The sequence below is a fragment of the Dendropsophus ebraccatus genome, chromosome 1, assembly GCF_027789765.1.
Source record: "Dendropsophus ebraccatus isolate aDenEbr1 chromosome 1, aDenEbr1.pat, whole genome shotgun sequence".
Taxonomy (NCBI): Eukaryota; Metazoa; Chordata; class Amphibia; order Anura; family Hylidae; genus Dendropsophus; species Dendropsophus ebraccatus.
The window spans coordinates 20,905,261-20,923,418 of record NC_091454.1 but is presented as its reverse complement, the minus strand read 5'-3'; the positions used below and the strand labels follow the sequence as shown (position 1 = coordinate 20,923,418).

Here is an 18,158-nt window from a genome sequence, read left to right as displayed (position 1 = left end):
GAGGGTTCATGCCGTAGACCTCGGGCACGTGGCTGTATTATGGCGCCATACAACCTCCATGTGAATAATGTACATCCACATGTCCCCTTATTACAGATATACATTATTACATTCTCCCATAGAAGCATTGATACTAATAAGAGTTATATATATATATACATATATATACTCGAATATATACTAAAGGCAAGACATAAAGCTCCATTAACACCGACCATGTGCCTCTTCCAATAGTAGTATGTTATGTGGCCCCCCTCAGGCACCACTGCTACCTCTAAACTCCCCTATAGCTATATCGTAGTAATATACAGCACTATTGGTCACTATATAGGCTGTATGCATATTCTCTACCGTACATTTTAGGGGGTGAGACCAAAACAATAGTAGACACACATGGACTTCCCTTCCCTTCTTTCTCTGACCAATCAGCTCAGCATGCAGGTACACAGCCAAAAATCCCTAAATCCCACTTTCTGTGTTCTGTCCTGATCTACCTGCTACTAGAGACAGAATTCCCTTAACAACAGCCAGTGAACACCAGATTGCAGGGAAGCGAGACTTTTACTGGTCGAGACTTTAGGGCTGTACACAGCCCAGATTCTCCCCTGCACATAGCACATGCTAAGCAGAACCCCCACTTCCTTTATTTTGTCCTGATCTAGCTGTTACTAGAGACAACATTCGCCTAACAACAGGCAGTGGACAGAAGATTGCGGGAAAGTGAGACACCTAGTGGCCAAGTCTTTAGAGCTTTGTTTCTGGGGTAAGGAGTCATATGATGTAATTTACATATATGTTGGGCTATCACATGGAGGGAAGCTGTTTCATATGGTGGTGACCATTAAAGGAGAAGTCTGACGAAATTTAAGACTATAGGACAGACAGGGGGGGCATAATAAAGAAAGCATACTTACCAATCCTGGTGCCCCCTGTAGTACTGCTTCAACAGGCTCCAAGACCCCTGCCGGATGTCATTTTCTCCTGGCTTTGGGGTACGTCATGACCCATGGGAAGAGGTGGGAAGTAGCCTGCTCAACTAGTCAGTGACCGCAGCAATTTCCTGCCCCAGTCTGCCCCAGTCACTGACTGGCAGAGCAGGGCATCCATCAGCAGGGTCAAGACATTGCAGGAGGGAGATATAGAGCATGACAGCAGGGGTTCAGGACCGATAAAATTTACTAAGGCCCCGTTTACACTATGGAATCGGCAACGAGATTCCATAAGGAACCCCCCCCCCGCAGGATTCATGTCCGCGCCGGGGGGTTCCGCACGGAATCTCGGTGCTGATTCCATTGTGTGAATGGGGCCTTAAAGAGGTTACCCAGCGCTACAAAAACAAGGCCACTTTCCCCCTACTGTTGTCTCCAGTTTGGGTGGGGTTTTGAAACTTAGTTCCATTGAAGTAAATGGAGCTTGATTGCAAACCGCACCTGAACTGGAGACAACAGTAGGGGGAAAAGTGGCCATGTTTTTGTAGCGCTGGATAACCCCTTTAAAGTGGAATGCTACAGCTATTAGGTCATGTGACAGAGGGTCCAGCAGGGTTTGGGATCCAGTACCACCTCTGGATGTATACATGCATTAATAGGCTGACTTGCCATTCAGGACTCTCAGAAAGCTGAATGTCAACAATACTTAGAATTATCACCCAGCTTTTCCAGAAACACGTCCTCTCTCTTACCTACTTGAACCTTTGATCTTTAATACCTGTTAGTGAACACCCGAAAACCCTCTCCACATCTGAATTCAAGGCGCCTACCCATAGGAATCTTTTAGTAGGCCATAAATTTGCTCCCTTTGTCACATAAATGCAAAGCTTTATTGTGCTGTTAGTCTTGACAGAAAGCCCTGCAGAAAGTTGTTTAGGGATTAAATCTCTAAAACAAGCCATTTCCAAACAGAGGGCTTTCACTATTTCATGTCTGGTTACAGGGAATTTCATCTTCGGGGAAGCAGGCTGTCTCTCACACCATATGGCAAATGGCCGTGCATAGCAATTAGCCGGCCTGATTAATGGGGAGCAGACTCTAATTTTATGCTCATAACCAAAGCTCCATTTGCACCTCTTGTGCAAAATCAGCACTTCGCCTGATCCTCTGATTCCGTGCTAACGCGTTTTACCTTCTCCGGGGGTGGAAGGAGGGGGGGGGGGGGGGATTCCTGACCCATATCAGATTCTAATATATTGTAACTGAAGAACGCCAGCTCCAGTAATGGCCTATTAAGAGTCAATCAGTCTATAGGAGGGCAGATAAATGAGAAATATATATATATGGGGGTTGCATGAGAACATTTCAAATTTACCATTGACATTTTTTTATTGTAAAGTTAAAATTAAATTATTTAAATTATTAAAATATTTTTTTATTATTATTTTTTTATGTTATTAATTTATTTACAATAAAATAGTTTAACTATTTCTTTTTTTTTTTCATATAATTTTTAAGGCTGGTTCCAAACTAATTGTTTATTTTAATCCGTCTTTGCAAGAAAAAAAAAAAAAAAACAGGAAAAAAACGGATGGAAAAACAGATGCATTTGTCTGCATCTGTTTTTCTATTGACTTCCATCAAAACGCATCCGACTTTTTAAACATACACAAAAATGTGGTTGGCTACGTTTTTGCGCAAGTTTAAAAAAAAAATGGATGCGTTTTGATCCGTTTTTCCATTGACTTCCATTATATAAAAAAGGATCAAAACCCATCGTTTTTTTCTTTCCACTCGTTTTCCATCCGTTTTTTGCAAAAACAGATGGAATAAAAAACGGATTGCATAAACGTAGTGTGTAACCCTCCTTACTTGGCTTCTATGCATATAGTTCTTTTTGGCTCGCATATATATTAACTGGTCACATGTGCCTTACCCATCTTGGTCTGGGTCAGCACTATTGTCTTGAGGTTTACCACCATGCTGTTAACCAGAATTTGGCCGATTAGGCAGCTGCAGAGGCATCTATGGATGCTGCCCCTGCTGTTTCCTGTCCATTTCCGTGGTGTTTCCATCATTTTCTGAGGTTCACGCAACCTTCCCTGGGCCGAGCTTGGGTCCCCTGCAAAAATGCTTGAGTTTCCCATTGACTTCAATGGGGTTCGTCACTCAAAACGATATTCGTCTCGAGTAACGAGCACCCAAGCATTTTAGTACTCGCTCATCCCTAATTAACTCACTATCTCCCGTCCATGTTAGATCTCATAAACGTAAGAACATCACGTGTATAGTGTCACACAGGCTTCATATTGCAGAGCTATAAGCCTTCCATGTGCTGCTTTATGCTATCTCCATATGGCACCATATTTTTCCCCATAGGCAATGCTTCAAGGTGAGAATACCTTCATAAGGTGGCGTCCGATGGAACATTATTTTTTTATTTTTTTTACCGAGTATGAGAGTGAAGGTCCATGGGAGTCTAGGATATAGATTTCTATGAGGGTCATGTTTCAGTCCTTAGCACGCTAATCTATAACAGGGCTGTGTGCATTTGCTCTTATCTATTTAGTGGAGGGAGGAGCAGCGGATACCAGATACCTCTGGCTCTGCTTCTCTAGTCTAGAAAATCCATAATCAGAAATCCTATCTGGAGTTATTACAGGATGTCTTCCATTTAGGCTCCTCAGCTCTGGATTGAAGACCTGTTACAAAGAGCATCTGCTGTTCTGGAGGACCTATGTTTTACTAGTTTACACAGATAACCCACTGATGCGAACTGACTGTGTGCAATGCCTAGTTTCTCCTGTGGTGGCGCTGCAGGATATTTGAACACTAACAGTATGGCGACAAATACCATGGCATACAGTACATGCACTAGGTCCATTGAGTTTAACTGACTGAACGTAGTCTACTACTGGCTATATTCAGTCCATTTCTTATTGTATTTTGTTATTCTACATTAAAGAGTTACTATCATATAAAATCTTTTGACATTCCCTAGAGACATGTAAAAAGTTTTTTGATCGGTCAGGGTTTGGGTGCTGAGACCTCCACTGATCCGTAGAATAAGCAGGGAAAAGCGAGAGACAGATTCTATAGAAAGTCTACGTGCCCATCACCTGAAACAAGGTAGTGCAAGGGCTTAGGGGAGCACTTCATGGTTCCTTCTAGTAATCGGTAGTATATATATATATATATATATATATATAGTAGAGGAAAGTCTGTGGCACACAAAATAGCGGTGAAAGTAACAGTGGTTCATTCAATTAAAGTGCAGCAATCCATAGACGCAACGTTTAGGTGGTATTTCGCCACCATTTTCAAGCGTCCACCGAGATACCACCGAAACGCTGCGTCTATGGATTGCTGCACTTTAATTGAATAAACCACAGTTACTTTCACTGCTATTTTGTGTGCCGCAGACTTTCCTCTACTGTATTATACCGGTCTGAGGTCAGGACTTGGGCCCACTGACACCTGCAATCCGTACCGGCAGTACTGTTCAATTTTCTTTATATATATATATATATATATATATATATATATATATATATATTAGTAACACCGTAACGCCACAGAACTCAATGGACACAGTGTGAGTACTCTTCGATATATGTTGATCATCTGGTATGCCAACATACACCATAAACATGGGGTAATCTTTAGATGTGAACATAGACAAAGATAAACTCTAAGGGGGAGATTTATCAAACATGGTGTAAAGTGAAACTGGCTCAGTTGCCCCTAGCAACCAATCAGATTCCACCTTTCATTTTCCAAAGAGCCTGTGAGGAAAGAAAGGTGGAATCTGATTGGTTGCTAGGGGCAACTGAGCCAGTTTCACTTTACACCATGTTTGATAAATCTCCCCCTTTGAGGTCAAGATGGCAAGCTCATAGATACCAACTGAGACAATAGTGTATCCATCCTAAGACTGTGTGGGAATGCCCCTGAAATGCCCAGAAGGTTCCCCAGTCTGACTACTCTTGGTCAGAGTTTGCCTAAAACAGGGCTTTGCAGCCCAGATTAAGGATTGTCCCGGCAACACCAGAGCCATTGATGAGCATGCAGCTTAAAGGGGACCTGTAGCAAACCTTTAAAAAATTAGGTGTTACCATCATTAAATATCTTAGGGTACCCCTATAACAAAACTTTATACAGTTACTTGATATGTCCTTCCGTTCCCGAGATTCAGGGGGGTTTACAGTTTGATAAATCAGTTAATAGTCAGATGGCCGTGAACATAATTTTAATAATGGGAGTGACTATTAGGTGATGGGTGTGATTGTACAGTCAGGAGGTGTGTATTAGCCTATGTTAATCATTCCCACCCCCAGACTGTATAATCACTCCAATCACCCAATCACTCTAATTATTCAAATTAAGTTCACGCCTATTTGACTATTAACTAAATTGTCAGACAATCTATAAACCCACATATCTTGGGAATGGGAGGGCATATTAAAAAATTATAAAAAGGCACATAATCCGGGCATCCATGGCTATATAGTGATAGTAACATCTACATTTTTGGGGTTGTGGCTAAAGTTCCCCTTTAATATAGACTGAACTGAAGAGAGACAAGAAAGAGTCTGGAGGTAGAAGGTGAACCCAGGCTCTTATACAACACTAGTATTATAAATGGCACATGGGGGGGGCTATAATATATTTTTTATTGGGGCCAAGGAGCCTTAAGGCACACTTTAGGGACAGACCCTTAGATTGGTGACATGTAATAGATAATAATTATATAAATATTATTCCACCTTATGCTATTTACATGGCTGATTGGCATTTTACAGCGCCGAAAAGGTTAAACAAATAAGATTGCCTGCGCAGAAGTGGCAGCTTTGTTTAATGCCTGGCCGCCAAGTAAATAAACAGCATCTCTTACCAGTCTGTAGGCAGCGAGGAAAATGGTAATCTCTGGTATTAGCCGCCTGACATTTTAAATATGGCTTTTCTGTCTAAAGTATACTGTACAAATAGCATAATTTGCCTTCAACAGCTTCATGATTCCCCCGCTGTGAGCTGTGGATTTTTCTTTTCTCTTCTTTGTATTTATAAAAGGGAAAATCCATACCATCGGTAAAGTAACCCAACAAGATGATAAACACTGCAAACCACACCAGTAGGAAAAAGTAAAGTATGCCTCAGTGTGGGCGGATGGGAGTGCGAGCTGAAGTGGGCGCTAAGTGCCTGTCAATCAAAACTGTTATTGTCCATCTATGTATGCGCTAAAGTGAGCGGCTCTAAATACTGGATATAGGAAGTGTAGGGGTATTCTGCCTCAGTGTGCACAATATGGCTGGGAAAGTGGGTGCAAATTAAAGGAAAACTTATGGATGGATGGATGGATAGATAGATAGATAGATAGATAGATAGATAGATAGATAGATAGATAGATAGATAGATAGATAGATAATTTATAGATAGATAATTGATAGGAAATAGATAGATAGATAGATAGATAGATAGATAGATAGGAGATAGATAGATAGATAGATAGATAGATAGATAGGTAGATAGATAATTTATAGATAGATAATAGATAGATAGATAGATAGATAGATAGATAATAGATAGATAGATAGATAGATAGATAGATAGATAGATAGATAGATAGGAGATAGATAGATAGATAGATAGATAGATAGATAGATAGCAAAGGGACTTGCTCTGTACAGCACCCGCTACATAGATCCGGAAGTGCGGCCTTCTCCTGTATATAGATAGATAGATAGATAGATAGATAGTATAGAAAATACTCCGCAGCACTCCCATGTAGTTCAAAAAACGTGATGTGAATTTATTCCATCAAGTATCGATTCACAGCAAACACAGTGTATTTTTTTGTTTGCTGTGAATCGATACTTGATGGAATAAATTCACATCACGTTTTTTGAACTACATGGGAGTGCTGCGGAGTATTTTCTATACTAGTCATTTTTGGTTCTGGAGTCCGGGACCCGTCTGCAGGCACCGCATTCATTGGTACGGAGTGCTGCCTATATTTTTGAATATAGATAGATAGATAGATAGATAGATAGATAGATAGATAGAGTAGCTTGGTCATAATGGTTTCAGAGGTCACAGTTGCAACTGGGCCCATACGCTACAGGACCCCATGGGCTCTTTCTTGCCATACTAGGTTAAGTTGTCTCCTCTATACACACAGAGGCTAGAGTGAACATAGCAACATGAGTGTCCTGGATCTTTTGCACTAGTGAACTCACACAGGGCAAGATGATCTACAAAACTCACACTGCTACAATCAGCACAACATCACAGGGCATACAGGAGAGCGGCATCACTCTTAAACTACTGTGTGTGGGGGGCCACAAAGGGGATAAACCACTATGAGGAGGCTAACTACTCTGTGTGGGGGCTAACTACTGTTTGGGGAGTCACAAAGGGGGATAACTTCTGTGTGGGGCTCAAAGTTGGCAAACTACTCTATTGGGGCTGAAAGGGTAGCCATTATACTGAGTGAGGGGACATAATACTGACTGGAGGCACAAAGGAGGCCCTAACACTATTAGGCGGGCACAATATAGCAAGTACTATTACTGTATTAGGGCTATGTTACCTATTTTATTAGATTTTGGGGCACAAAAAAATGGAGAAAAGGTAAGAAGGGCACTGGAAATTCAAGAAACCTTCACTCTCCATGTTTGAATAATTAGTCTGTAATGTCTGATTTTCTGAGGCTGTGAAAAGTGTTGGCGCTATATAAATAAACATTATTTTTATTATTTTTGGATGGGATGGATCTGATATTTTTTGACGCTTTCTGATACATAATTAGCACCAATTTCTAATTTGCACTTAGACATAAAAAAAAAGCCTTGGTAAGCCTTTTTGAACCTATAAGTGAAGGAGGTTTAATATGACCTTAAGGGCATGTGTCAACAGATACTAATAATAAAGTCAGAATTATGCTAATAAAGACAGTATGAAAAAAAAAAAACTAAGGAAAAAAGGTAATCAGCATGTGACATGACTCCCCATCACATTGATGTTATAGTTACCTGCACATGATCTCGTGTGTGAGGAGGACGCGGCACATTTCGGGGTTCTTATCTTGTCCTTCATAGACGATAGCCTGCACAGAGAGAAATCAGTGGGAAAATAAGTGAACCCATCCTCAGCTTAAGGTCAGCACATTAGTAAAATACCTAATATATGTGGCTACAGTCCAGTACATCTTGCACTAATTGAACAGTGAGTCAGTATGGACACGCCCCCTTGACATGAGCAAATGTTGACGCCCAGTTGTCAAATTATTCATATAGAATCACATAGAGACAACGCTTCCACACATTTTTTTAATGGTGAATACTAATACTTTACTTAGAGACAGGCCAGGCCTCATTCATGTCAGGATTAGGAGGTATACATTGGCACCTTGTCAAAAAGGGATGCCAACATATAAGCGGTCATTTTCTCAGTAGGTCCTTTTATTGGGCTATGCATAGTCTAATCGTGACTATGTTCCATCCATTTCCTTACTGTGTCCTGTTTCTGTGCAACGTGTAGCACAAAAACATGATGAGAATAGACTTTATAAAGTCAGTGATGATTATAAACTCTTCATTGTTCACATTTTAATAAAGTTAATCATAAAAAAGTAATACAGTGACCAATCAGCTTACAGCTTTAATTTTTTTGAGGCAGGCTGTAAAGTGAAAGCAGCCTCCTGATTGGTTACCATAGCAACTCCTTTGCTTTCATCTTTCCCTGGTTCCCTGGCACCAGAAAGGGAAACAAGGCCTTAATAACTTTTTATATTGTTAAGACCCGTTTCTAAAGCGAAATTGTGAGCAGTACAGGAAACACTTGAATGCTACAGTCGCCGCAATGTAATAACAAGCCGTCTAATTTACACACCACACAATAAAAACATATTTTTGTACCCTTTTTGGGGGGGTTTCAAAGAAACAAGTTATTGTTGCAATAAAAAAAAAAAATTGGTTTAATGGCGGAATCCAGAAATAGAAATGCCTGACGTTTAACCTCTCGCATTGTTAGTAGTGACTGGTAGGGGGAAAAAAAAAGAACAATTATGGTTATATATCAAAGCCTATAACAAACACAGCAAAGTTAAAAGAAATTGGACTAGATAAGGACGACCCTACTCAGCGCTGAAGCAGGGGAGGGCAATGCATTGTGTCTTTGAAGTGGGTGAATGTAGTTTATTGGCAATTATTAAGTGGGTCAGCTATAGGCGGATGTAAATCAAAAAGCTAATTATAAGCTATAATAATCACTAAATAAACTTAGGTTTGGTGGATAGGAGACCTAAAAAACATGGTGATATACAGTATGGTAACGCAAACGACTAGGAAAACGGCAAATGTCTTTTCAGGATTACTCAGGGGTTTAGGTTTGCTTTGAACTTAAAGGGGTTCTCTGCTTTAAACAATCTCTGTTTGTTAGGAGGGTACCTTAAAGTGTACCTGTCATGAGGAGAAGTGGTGAAGTTCACTCTCCAGGCGGAAGTTGGCCTATCTATGGCTACGAACATACATGGGTGCTCCCATGGGAAAATTGGGAGGGGCCATTGAGCCCCTCCCATACACATACTCACCTGGCTAGGTGTTGTCCCCCAGCGTTCGATCTCCCAGGTCCCCTGCACATTAGCAATGTCACTTCTTTGCCAGGGAGCTGGGAGAATGTAGAAACGCCGGGGGGGGGACTACTCTGGGCCAGGTGAGTAAATGGGGGGTGGGGGGTATGTTCTTGTAGTCCTTCCATCGTTGTTGGCCACACAGCTGAGGAGCAATGACTTGTAAACATGCTGATGAATGAGCATATACTGTATATACTTAAGAAATGTAAAAAAAATACACATATTTTTACTATGCCGCAAAATCCCTTTAATTTTTATAGCACTGGGTCTATGGCATACAGATATAATAAAACATAGATCATAAAAAACAAGACCCTGTCAGCAGCCTAATATGTACACTGCAGAAAACTCAGATTTCCATGACCTTAAGAGGGACACTTGACCCCAACTCTTATGCTTGTATATGTTCACATATGTCCTCAATGATTTCTAGTACTACAGAGCCTTAAAAAATAGAGACATTAATCATATTTCAGAGAAGAGAATTCTTGAAATTGGATGAGGCCTAATAGGAGAGTGATTTATTTTTCTTGTAGGTAGGTGTGGCTTCATATAAAATGGGTGTGATTAATTGTCACTCAGAGGTCTTCCCTAACTACTCTATGGGGGAATAGCAGTGAACATAGCTCTGCCACTCTACACTACTTCAGAGGAGAGTGCTAAAAAAAAAAATTGTGGGTGGGTGTGGCTTTATATAACATGGGTGTGGTTAATTGTCGCTCAGAGGTTGATTTGTCTTCCTTAACTACTCTATGGGGGAATAGCTGTGAACATAGCTCCGCCGCTCTACACTACTTCAGTAAGCATACATAAATAATTTTTCGGAGGCAAGAATTCTCTTAAAATCGGATAAGGCCTAAGAGGAGAGTGATTTTAAAAAATTGGGTGGGTGTGGCTTCATATAACATGGGTGTGGCTTCATATAACATGGGTGTGGTTAATTGTCGCTCAGAGGTTCATTTGTCTTCCTTAACTACTCTATGGGGGAATAGCTGTGAACATAGCTCCGCCGCTCTACACTACTTCAGTAAGTATACACAAACATTGTTCGGAGGTAAGAATTCTCTTCAAATCAGATGAGGCCTGAGAGGAGAGTAATTAAAAAAATTTTGTGGGTGGGTGTGGCTTCATATAACATGGGTGTGGTTAATTGTCACTCAGAGGTTGATTTGTCTTCCCTAACTACTCTATGGGGGAATAGCTGTGAACATAGCTAGGCTGCTCCGCACTACTTCAGTAAGCACACACACTATAACAAAGGTTTACTAACTAAAGAGATATTGTCAGCTGAACCATCCTCTTAGATTGGTTGACAGTGAAACATCTTCAATGTTCAGCCTAGATCTGAACGTCTTACAAGAGGCTAATAATTGGTATTTCTCTTCCAAGCCGAGTGGCATTTGATCGCTATGTTAAGCGTACAATCCCAGCAAGCATCTTATTAAACATTTGTTATGAGAGAACAATGCACCTGCAGCAGACAGAGAGTGAAAGCGCTGACATTCCTGTCATGGCTTCTCGACGTAGCTCACACCTCGTGATCCCAGAGCCAAGTCAGACTACCGACAAGACGTGTGCAATTTTCCTTTCAATTCAGACATCAGAGCATGGTAAAAACATGAACCTGTAACACGTCTGGAGACCCGATCCGCCTCAGACTGGCACATGTGTCTTTATAGTGGGATGTTTGCTATATGATAGCAAATCATGGAATTACAGTGTCAGACAGGCTCACAAGGAGACATCAAGTCAGGGTTATTGTAAAAGTAATGATACAGACAGACTGAGCTCCCCAGCTCCTTCCCTGTATAACATGGCGGGAATGGTGGGAAGAGGCAAATGCTGGAAAAATAGAGGAGAAGGGGAAAGAAATACAGAGGGATACTAGATGGATATGTAAATAGATCTATTGATCCATAGATTTGAGATAGATAGATAGATAGATAGATAATTGATAGATAGATAGATAGATAGATAGATAGATAGATAGATAGATAGATAGGAGATAGATAGATAGATATATAGATAGAAGATAGATAGGAGATAGATAGGAGATAGATAGATAGATAGATAGATAGATAGATAGATAGATAGATAATAGATAGATAGATAGATAGATAGATAGATAGATAGATAGATACTGTACTCATACTTCATGTAATTATAATTAATTAAGAAAGGAGGATATCATATAGAAATTTAAATATATATGTATATGAGAGAGAGAGATAATAGATAGATAGATAGATAAATAGATAGATAGATAGATAGATAGATAATTGATAGATAGATGGATAGATAGATGGATAGATAGATAGGAGATAGATATATAGATAGATAGATAGATAGATAGATAGATAGATAGGAGATAGATAGATAGATAGATAGATAGATGATAGATAATAGCTAGCTAGAGAGATAGATAATATATAGAAGATACAAGATAGATAGATAATATAGAGGTAGATAATAGATAGATAGATAAATAAATAGATAGATAGATAGATAGATAGATAGATAGATAGATACATAGATAGAAGATAGATAGATAGATAGATAGATAGGAGATAGATAGATAGATAGATAGATAGATAGATAATAGATAGATAGATAGATAGATAGATAGATCTGTACTCATACTTCACCCATGTAATTATAAAAAGAAAAGAAGATATTATATGGAAAGAAGGGCTCTATATAAATATGTAAATGGATATGATAGATAGATAGATAGATAGATAGATAGATAGATAGATAGATCCAAGTTCACAGACAGAAAGAAAGATTTAAAAATTAAAAAAAAAAGAAAAAAAAAGAAATGTAGATAGTCAGTTCTCAGACCTCATCAATGTAATTGCAGCAGGAAACAAGGAAAAAAGAAACTAGCTACAATGACAGATTCTAGATTACTTTTCTATGAATTGTCAAAAACAAGACAGAAACTAGATATAGAGAGATTCTAGATAGATAGATAGATAGATAGATAGATAGGAGATAGATAGATAGATAGATAGATAGATAGATAGATAGATAGATAGATAGATAGATCTATAGTCCTTGTTTCATTCTCCAGTACAGAAAACCCTTTACATCACTAGGACAGGACTGACAAGCAGTACATAAATTATAAACTCTTTTCATATTAGGCAATGGAATGTTCCTTTAAGTCTTTATGAATTGTACCTTTAAGTGTTTATGCAAGGCTCCCATTAATAGAGTTATAATAGATGACAGGGTAACATGATTGTATATAGCGGAGCTCTTCTGCTAGAGCGGGGACGTGCTGCCGACACTATTGTGCAAATGCAATAGTTGGTTGGTGTAATCCAGGCCTGCAAAGCGCCGACTGTCATGGATATGACATAAACCCTGCTATGACTAATGAGGGTCTCTTTCCACTTTAATCTGTTTCTTCTTCCATCAGCCGGCATTTTCTGCACATGATACAATCAGCCTCTCTGCATCTGACTGTTCTCACAGCGCATTATTCTGTGATAACTCCATCTCTACATTTCCAGCCATAAAATACTGGAATCTCCAGAAAGACATTCGGAAAAGTATTATGGCCATATCTGCCAGCATAAACTTCCTATATCTCTGATCTTCAAAGCTCCCAATGATACTTCTCTACCGCAGAGAACTGTAACCCCTCTGCTCCGCTCAGTTTTCCCTAGGGAGACTTCCTCCCCATACATCTCACTGCTACTCCATACCGAGCACCAGACCAGCATGAAAGGAGTTAAAAAACTAAACTTGAAAGTTAAGATGTGACTGCAGTTAACCCCACCATCCTATCATCCCCATTCTCACCAGGGATCCAGGAAGCTGAGATATGAGGAGTTTGGCCATGTGCTTATACTTTACAGCTGTTTTATGGAGGGAACACTATGGTAAATCAGGATTTTATTCTCCCAATAAACCCCAATATCTTATTTGCCCCCGATTTTTCAGAAAAGATGCGGGAAGCTAAGATATGAGATGCTGTTTGTTGGTATAACAAATGTTTCGGATGAGAAATCATCAGGCAAGGCCCTATATCTCAGCTTCCAGGGCCCCTGTATGCATGACATGGTACAAACAAAAACAGCACAACCCCATACAACAGCAATGGGGAACCATTGGATCTCCAGCTATTGTAAAACTACAATTCCCATCATGCCTGGACAGCCAAAGCTTTAGCTTTGGCTGTCCAGACATGATGGGAATTGTAGTTTTGCAACAGCTGAAAGGCCAATGGTTCCCCATCCCTGCCTTACTACATAATGCTGTACACATCAAAAAATCCCTCGACCACAACTGGAATATATACTATATTTCCCTTAGATGACTCTTAAAGTAGGAGTTATCGAGAAGATCAAACTATGGGTTCCTGTTCACTATAATATCACCCAACATCAATCTAGAACATTGGTGGTACCTAAATTGGAAACCAATGGGCTCCTATAAACGCCAGATTCCTGTTAACCACCAATGTGAAGGAGCCATGTTTCGATCGTATCTGCTGATTCTAGTAACCACATTCCCTACCAGCCCCCCAAAAATTCCAGCCAACCCTATCTCAAAAAGACAAATGTTAACTATATTATCACCCTACACCTAGTAATCTAGAAAATTGGTGGTACCTAACTGGGAAACCATTGGGCTAGTATAAATGCCAGATTCTTGTTGCCCACCAATGTGGAGGAGCCATGTTTCGATCATGACTGTTCATCCTAGTAACCACCTGCCCTACCAGCCAAAAATAATTGAGCCAATCCCATCTCAAAAACATGAATATTAACTATAATATAACCCTACATCTAGTAATCTAGAACATTGGCGGTACCTAAATGGGAAACCAATGGGCTCCTATAAATGCCAGCTTCCTATTCACCACCAATGTAGAGGAGCCATGTTTCGATCCTAACTGTTGATTCTATTAACCACCCGCCCTACCAGCAAAAAATAATTCGAGTCAATCCCATTTCAAAAAGACGAATGTTAACTATATCACCCTACATCTAGTAATTTAGAAAATTGGCGGTACCTAAATGGGAAACCAATGAGCTCCTATAAACACCAGATTCCTAATGATCACCAGTGTAGAGGAGCCATGTTTCGATCATACTTGTTGATTCTAGTAACCACCTGCCCTACCAGCAAAAAAAAAAAATGGAGCTAATCCCATCTCAAAAAGATGAATGTTAACTATAATATTACTATAATATTACTACATCTAGTAATTTAGAACATTGGCGGTACCTAAATGGGAAACCAATGGGCTCCTATAAATGCCAGCTTCCTGTTGACCACCAATGTGGAGGAGCCACGTTTCAATCATGATTCTAGTAACCACCTGCCCTACCAGCCCAAAAATGGAGCCAACCCCATCTCAAAAAGACTAACGTGAACCTTTTTGTATAAGCAAAGGCTACAAAAAAATGGAGGAATACAATAACAGACAGTTGCAGATCTACAGGATTAGTCACGTGCGAGTTTAATTGCAAGACATGTCTGTTGTTTAGCTCAAGCTTCTCAATTAGCTGGATTCAGGCTTTGTAACCTATGGACACGTCTTACAGCTCATTAGGGGATACACAGCCTCCTGTTACCGGAAATAAGAAGAAGATAGTAGATATCCAATATACACCAAGGCCTATGAGTCCATTCAAAAAAGTCAAAATAATTTTTCATCACAATTTTGATTATACATGCCTCTGAAGTAAAGTTTTTAATGTGTTTTTAAAATTTTCAAAAATTTTAATTTATTTTACAAGGAGATAAAACAAGTGAATTGTATTATTGAGACAGCTGTGTCATCTTATTTGTGTTCATGATCACATTATAAAATAGCTTTTTTGAGAAGATGAGAGCGTTGTAATTTAAAGGGAGTCTCTCACATTGAAACAGCATTTAGATCTGTCAATATAATAATGCTATAAGGAGGAGGAGCTAAGCAGATCAACACAGTTTTGTGGGTTAATATTTAAATTTAAAACGGTATTTTATTTATTTAAACCTCTGCTCATTCTAAGCTTAAGAGTCCAGGGGGTGGTCTCTGTAGGCATGCTCATAAAGATTACAAGTCAATCATTGATAAGGACCACCCCCTGGACTCCTAAAACCCAAAATCGGCAGAGATATCACCCAAGACTTTGCAAGTTATGCTAAATCTTTTTACACAAAACTATATATCAATCTTTTCAGTTCCTCCTAACATGATGCTGATAGGTTAAACTAAATTTTCATGGTGACAGGTTCTCTTTAAAGAAGAACTCTGGCCAAATGAAAAAACAAAAACAAAAAAACAAGGCAGGCAGGGATGGGTTAGAACTAGAGATGAGCGAACCGGGTTCGGGTTCAAGTCGATCGGAACCCGAACGATTGGCATTTGATTAGCGGGGGCTGCTGAACTTGGATAAAGCTCTAAGGTTGTCTGGAAAACATGGATACAGCCAATGACTATATCCATGTTTTCCACATAGCCTTAGGGCTTTATCCAAGTTCAGCAGCCACCGCTAATCAAATGCGGAAAGTTCGGGTTCGGATCGACTCGAGCATGCTCCAGGTTCGCTCATCTCTAGTTAGAACATAATAAAGAAGTGGTACTTACCCATTCCAATGCTCCCACAGCACAAGCGCTCATAGTTGCCATCTTTGATGCCAATCACTGTCACAGTCAGGGGCGGATTAACTTTACCATAGGCCCCGGGCTGTTCACCAAGTCTGGGCCCCCCCACCCCACTGTAACTATGGCAGCACTAAGGTGGTGTATATAGTACAGGATAGATAATGTCATGATGCCCTGATTTGTGCAAAATCGAGGTAAAAAAACAATGATTATTTGCAAATAATGGCAGAACTATAGCCAGGAGACAATACACCAATGAAAGTATAAGTCTGTTTGGGTGGCCAAGAGCCCCCAAGGAGCTCAGGGCCCCGGGCTACCACCCAAAACTGACATGTTATAACCCGCTACTGGTCACAGTCACTGACTGGCTAAGCAGGTAGTTCCTTCTGGGTCATGACAACAAAGGAACTGGGAGATTCAGGACAATGGAGACCAACATTGAACTGATGGCACAGCGGCGGCAACAGGACAGGTAAGTATCACTTCATTATTATGTTCCCTCTACCCCCTTTCTTTTTGCATTTGGATGGACTTCCCCTTTAAGGTATAAAAATTCAGGGATGTTGAGCGCTACAGTTACCAAGGCAATTGTATAACGTCTAGTGAATACCATTTATGGGTCCTATTAATTTGAATAGCCCCTGAGGAAGCTGTAACTGCATCTACAATAGTCATTATTCAGCTTTCTGAAATATAATAATAATACACCCGACAGCTTTCATTGCTTCTATAAACACTACAAATCTTTATGGCAATTGCAATAAAATTACATTTAAAAAAAAAAAAAAAAACTACCACCCTGGCACTTGATAAGAGGATCCAAACGTCATATGTAAAGGGTATATATATATATATATATATATATATATATATATATATATATATATATATATATAAAAATAAAAAAAGTTAAAAAAGATTTAGCAAAAATAGCAACCCCCAAAGCGTTGCGAATTTATGACTACGACCATATGTTAAATTAAAAACTGTAGAAGACTGTGCAAAGCGGGTGGACCTTTAATTCTAAGCTGCAATGGTTTTCATTAGAGTCACATTAAATTGCAATGATTATCATGAAAGCGTACAGCTCACAGGTTTTTGCAGCCGGCTCTCCCCTGAGGACCATTCTGCAATACCCTGGTAAGGTGATGTCATAGCGAAGCTAGCACAGAATGGAATGACATCATCCGCTGTAAGAGAAACAAACCACACTCTGCATTATCAGACAGCATCCTGCTAGAAAATACAAGCGATCGAATTACCAGCTGGAAAACAGAAATTGCAGCCAGTGTGGAAAACAGGACCCAAGAGATTGGAAATTAGGAGCAGATTAAAATACATGTGAATCAGCACAGCTCTCATCGCTACTTTCACATACCATCCAGTATATTAGGTGTAGAAACCATACCGATGTTCATAGCAGCGCTCGCTACGGGGCGGCCGGCCAAACGTGGACAAAGTTTCCCGTCAAAAACTACTTAGGTTGCATTGTGCCTTAGAAATGTATGTGAGCAAATAAATATATAAAATATACCTAAAATTACAAACTATTCCGCAATGCCGAATAACAAGGCAAATTTAATAAAAAGACACAGAGTTTTTTAAAACATCATGTGACAGTTATTTATTTATTTATTTATTTAATGTTTTTATTTTGGTGGGGTTTTTTTATATTTTTAGTTTGTTTTGTACACAATTTCAAAAACAAATAAAATCAACCTATTAAGGGTGTAGAAGGAGGATTTTCCAATAGAAAGGGGATGAAAATAGTTTTTCTATTTTCTATATTTTATTTTTCAGAATTTGGAAAAAAATCAAACAAACGTAAATTAAAAATTAAAATTTTCGAATGTATCGAGCCTGAAACTAAATGTAAAAATGTAAAAATTTGAAAAGTTGAATAATTTAATCTTATGAATTATATATAACAATTAACAATTAATATAATAATTAAAAGAAAAATGATTTATTACAAAAAAAACAAAAA

The 18,158-nt window shown here is 39.3% G+C and overlaps 1 protein-coding gene across 8 annotated transcripts in view; it reads right to left on the bottom strand.

Annotated features, from left to right (window-relative positions):
• EBF1 (EBF transcription factor 1) overlaps positions 1-18,158 on the bottom strand; it is a 312,968-nt gene that overhangs the window by 275,817 nt on the left and 18,993 nt on the right. For all 8 annotated transcript variants that reach the window (XM_069953297.1, XM_069953328.1, XM_069953313.1 and 5 more), the window contains exon 5: positions 7,961-8,034. In XM_069953297.1, coding sequence (XP_069809398.1) covers positions 7,961-8,034 — 74 coding nt within the window. The remainder of the gene's footprint in view (positions 1-7,960; positions 8,035-18,158) is intronic.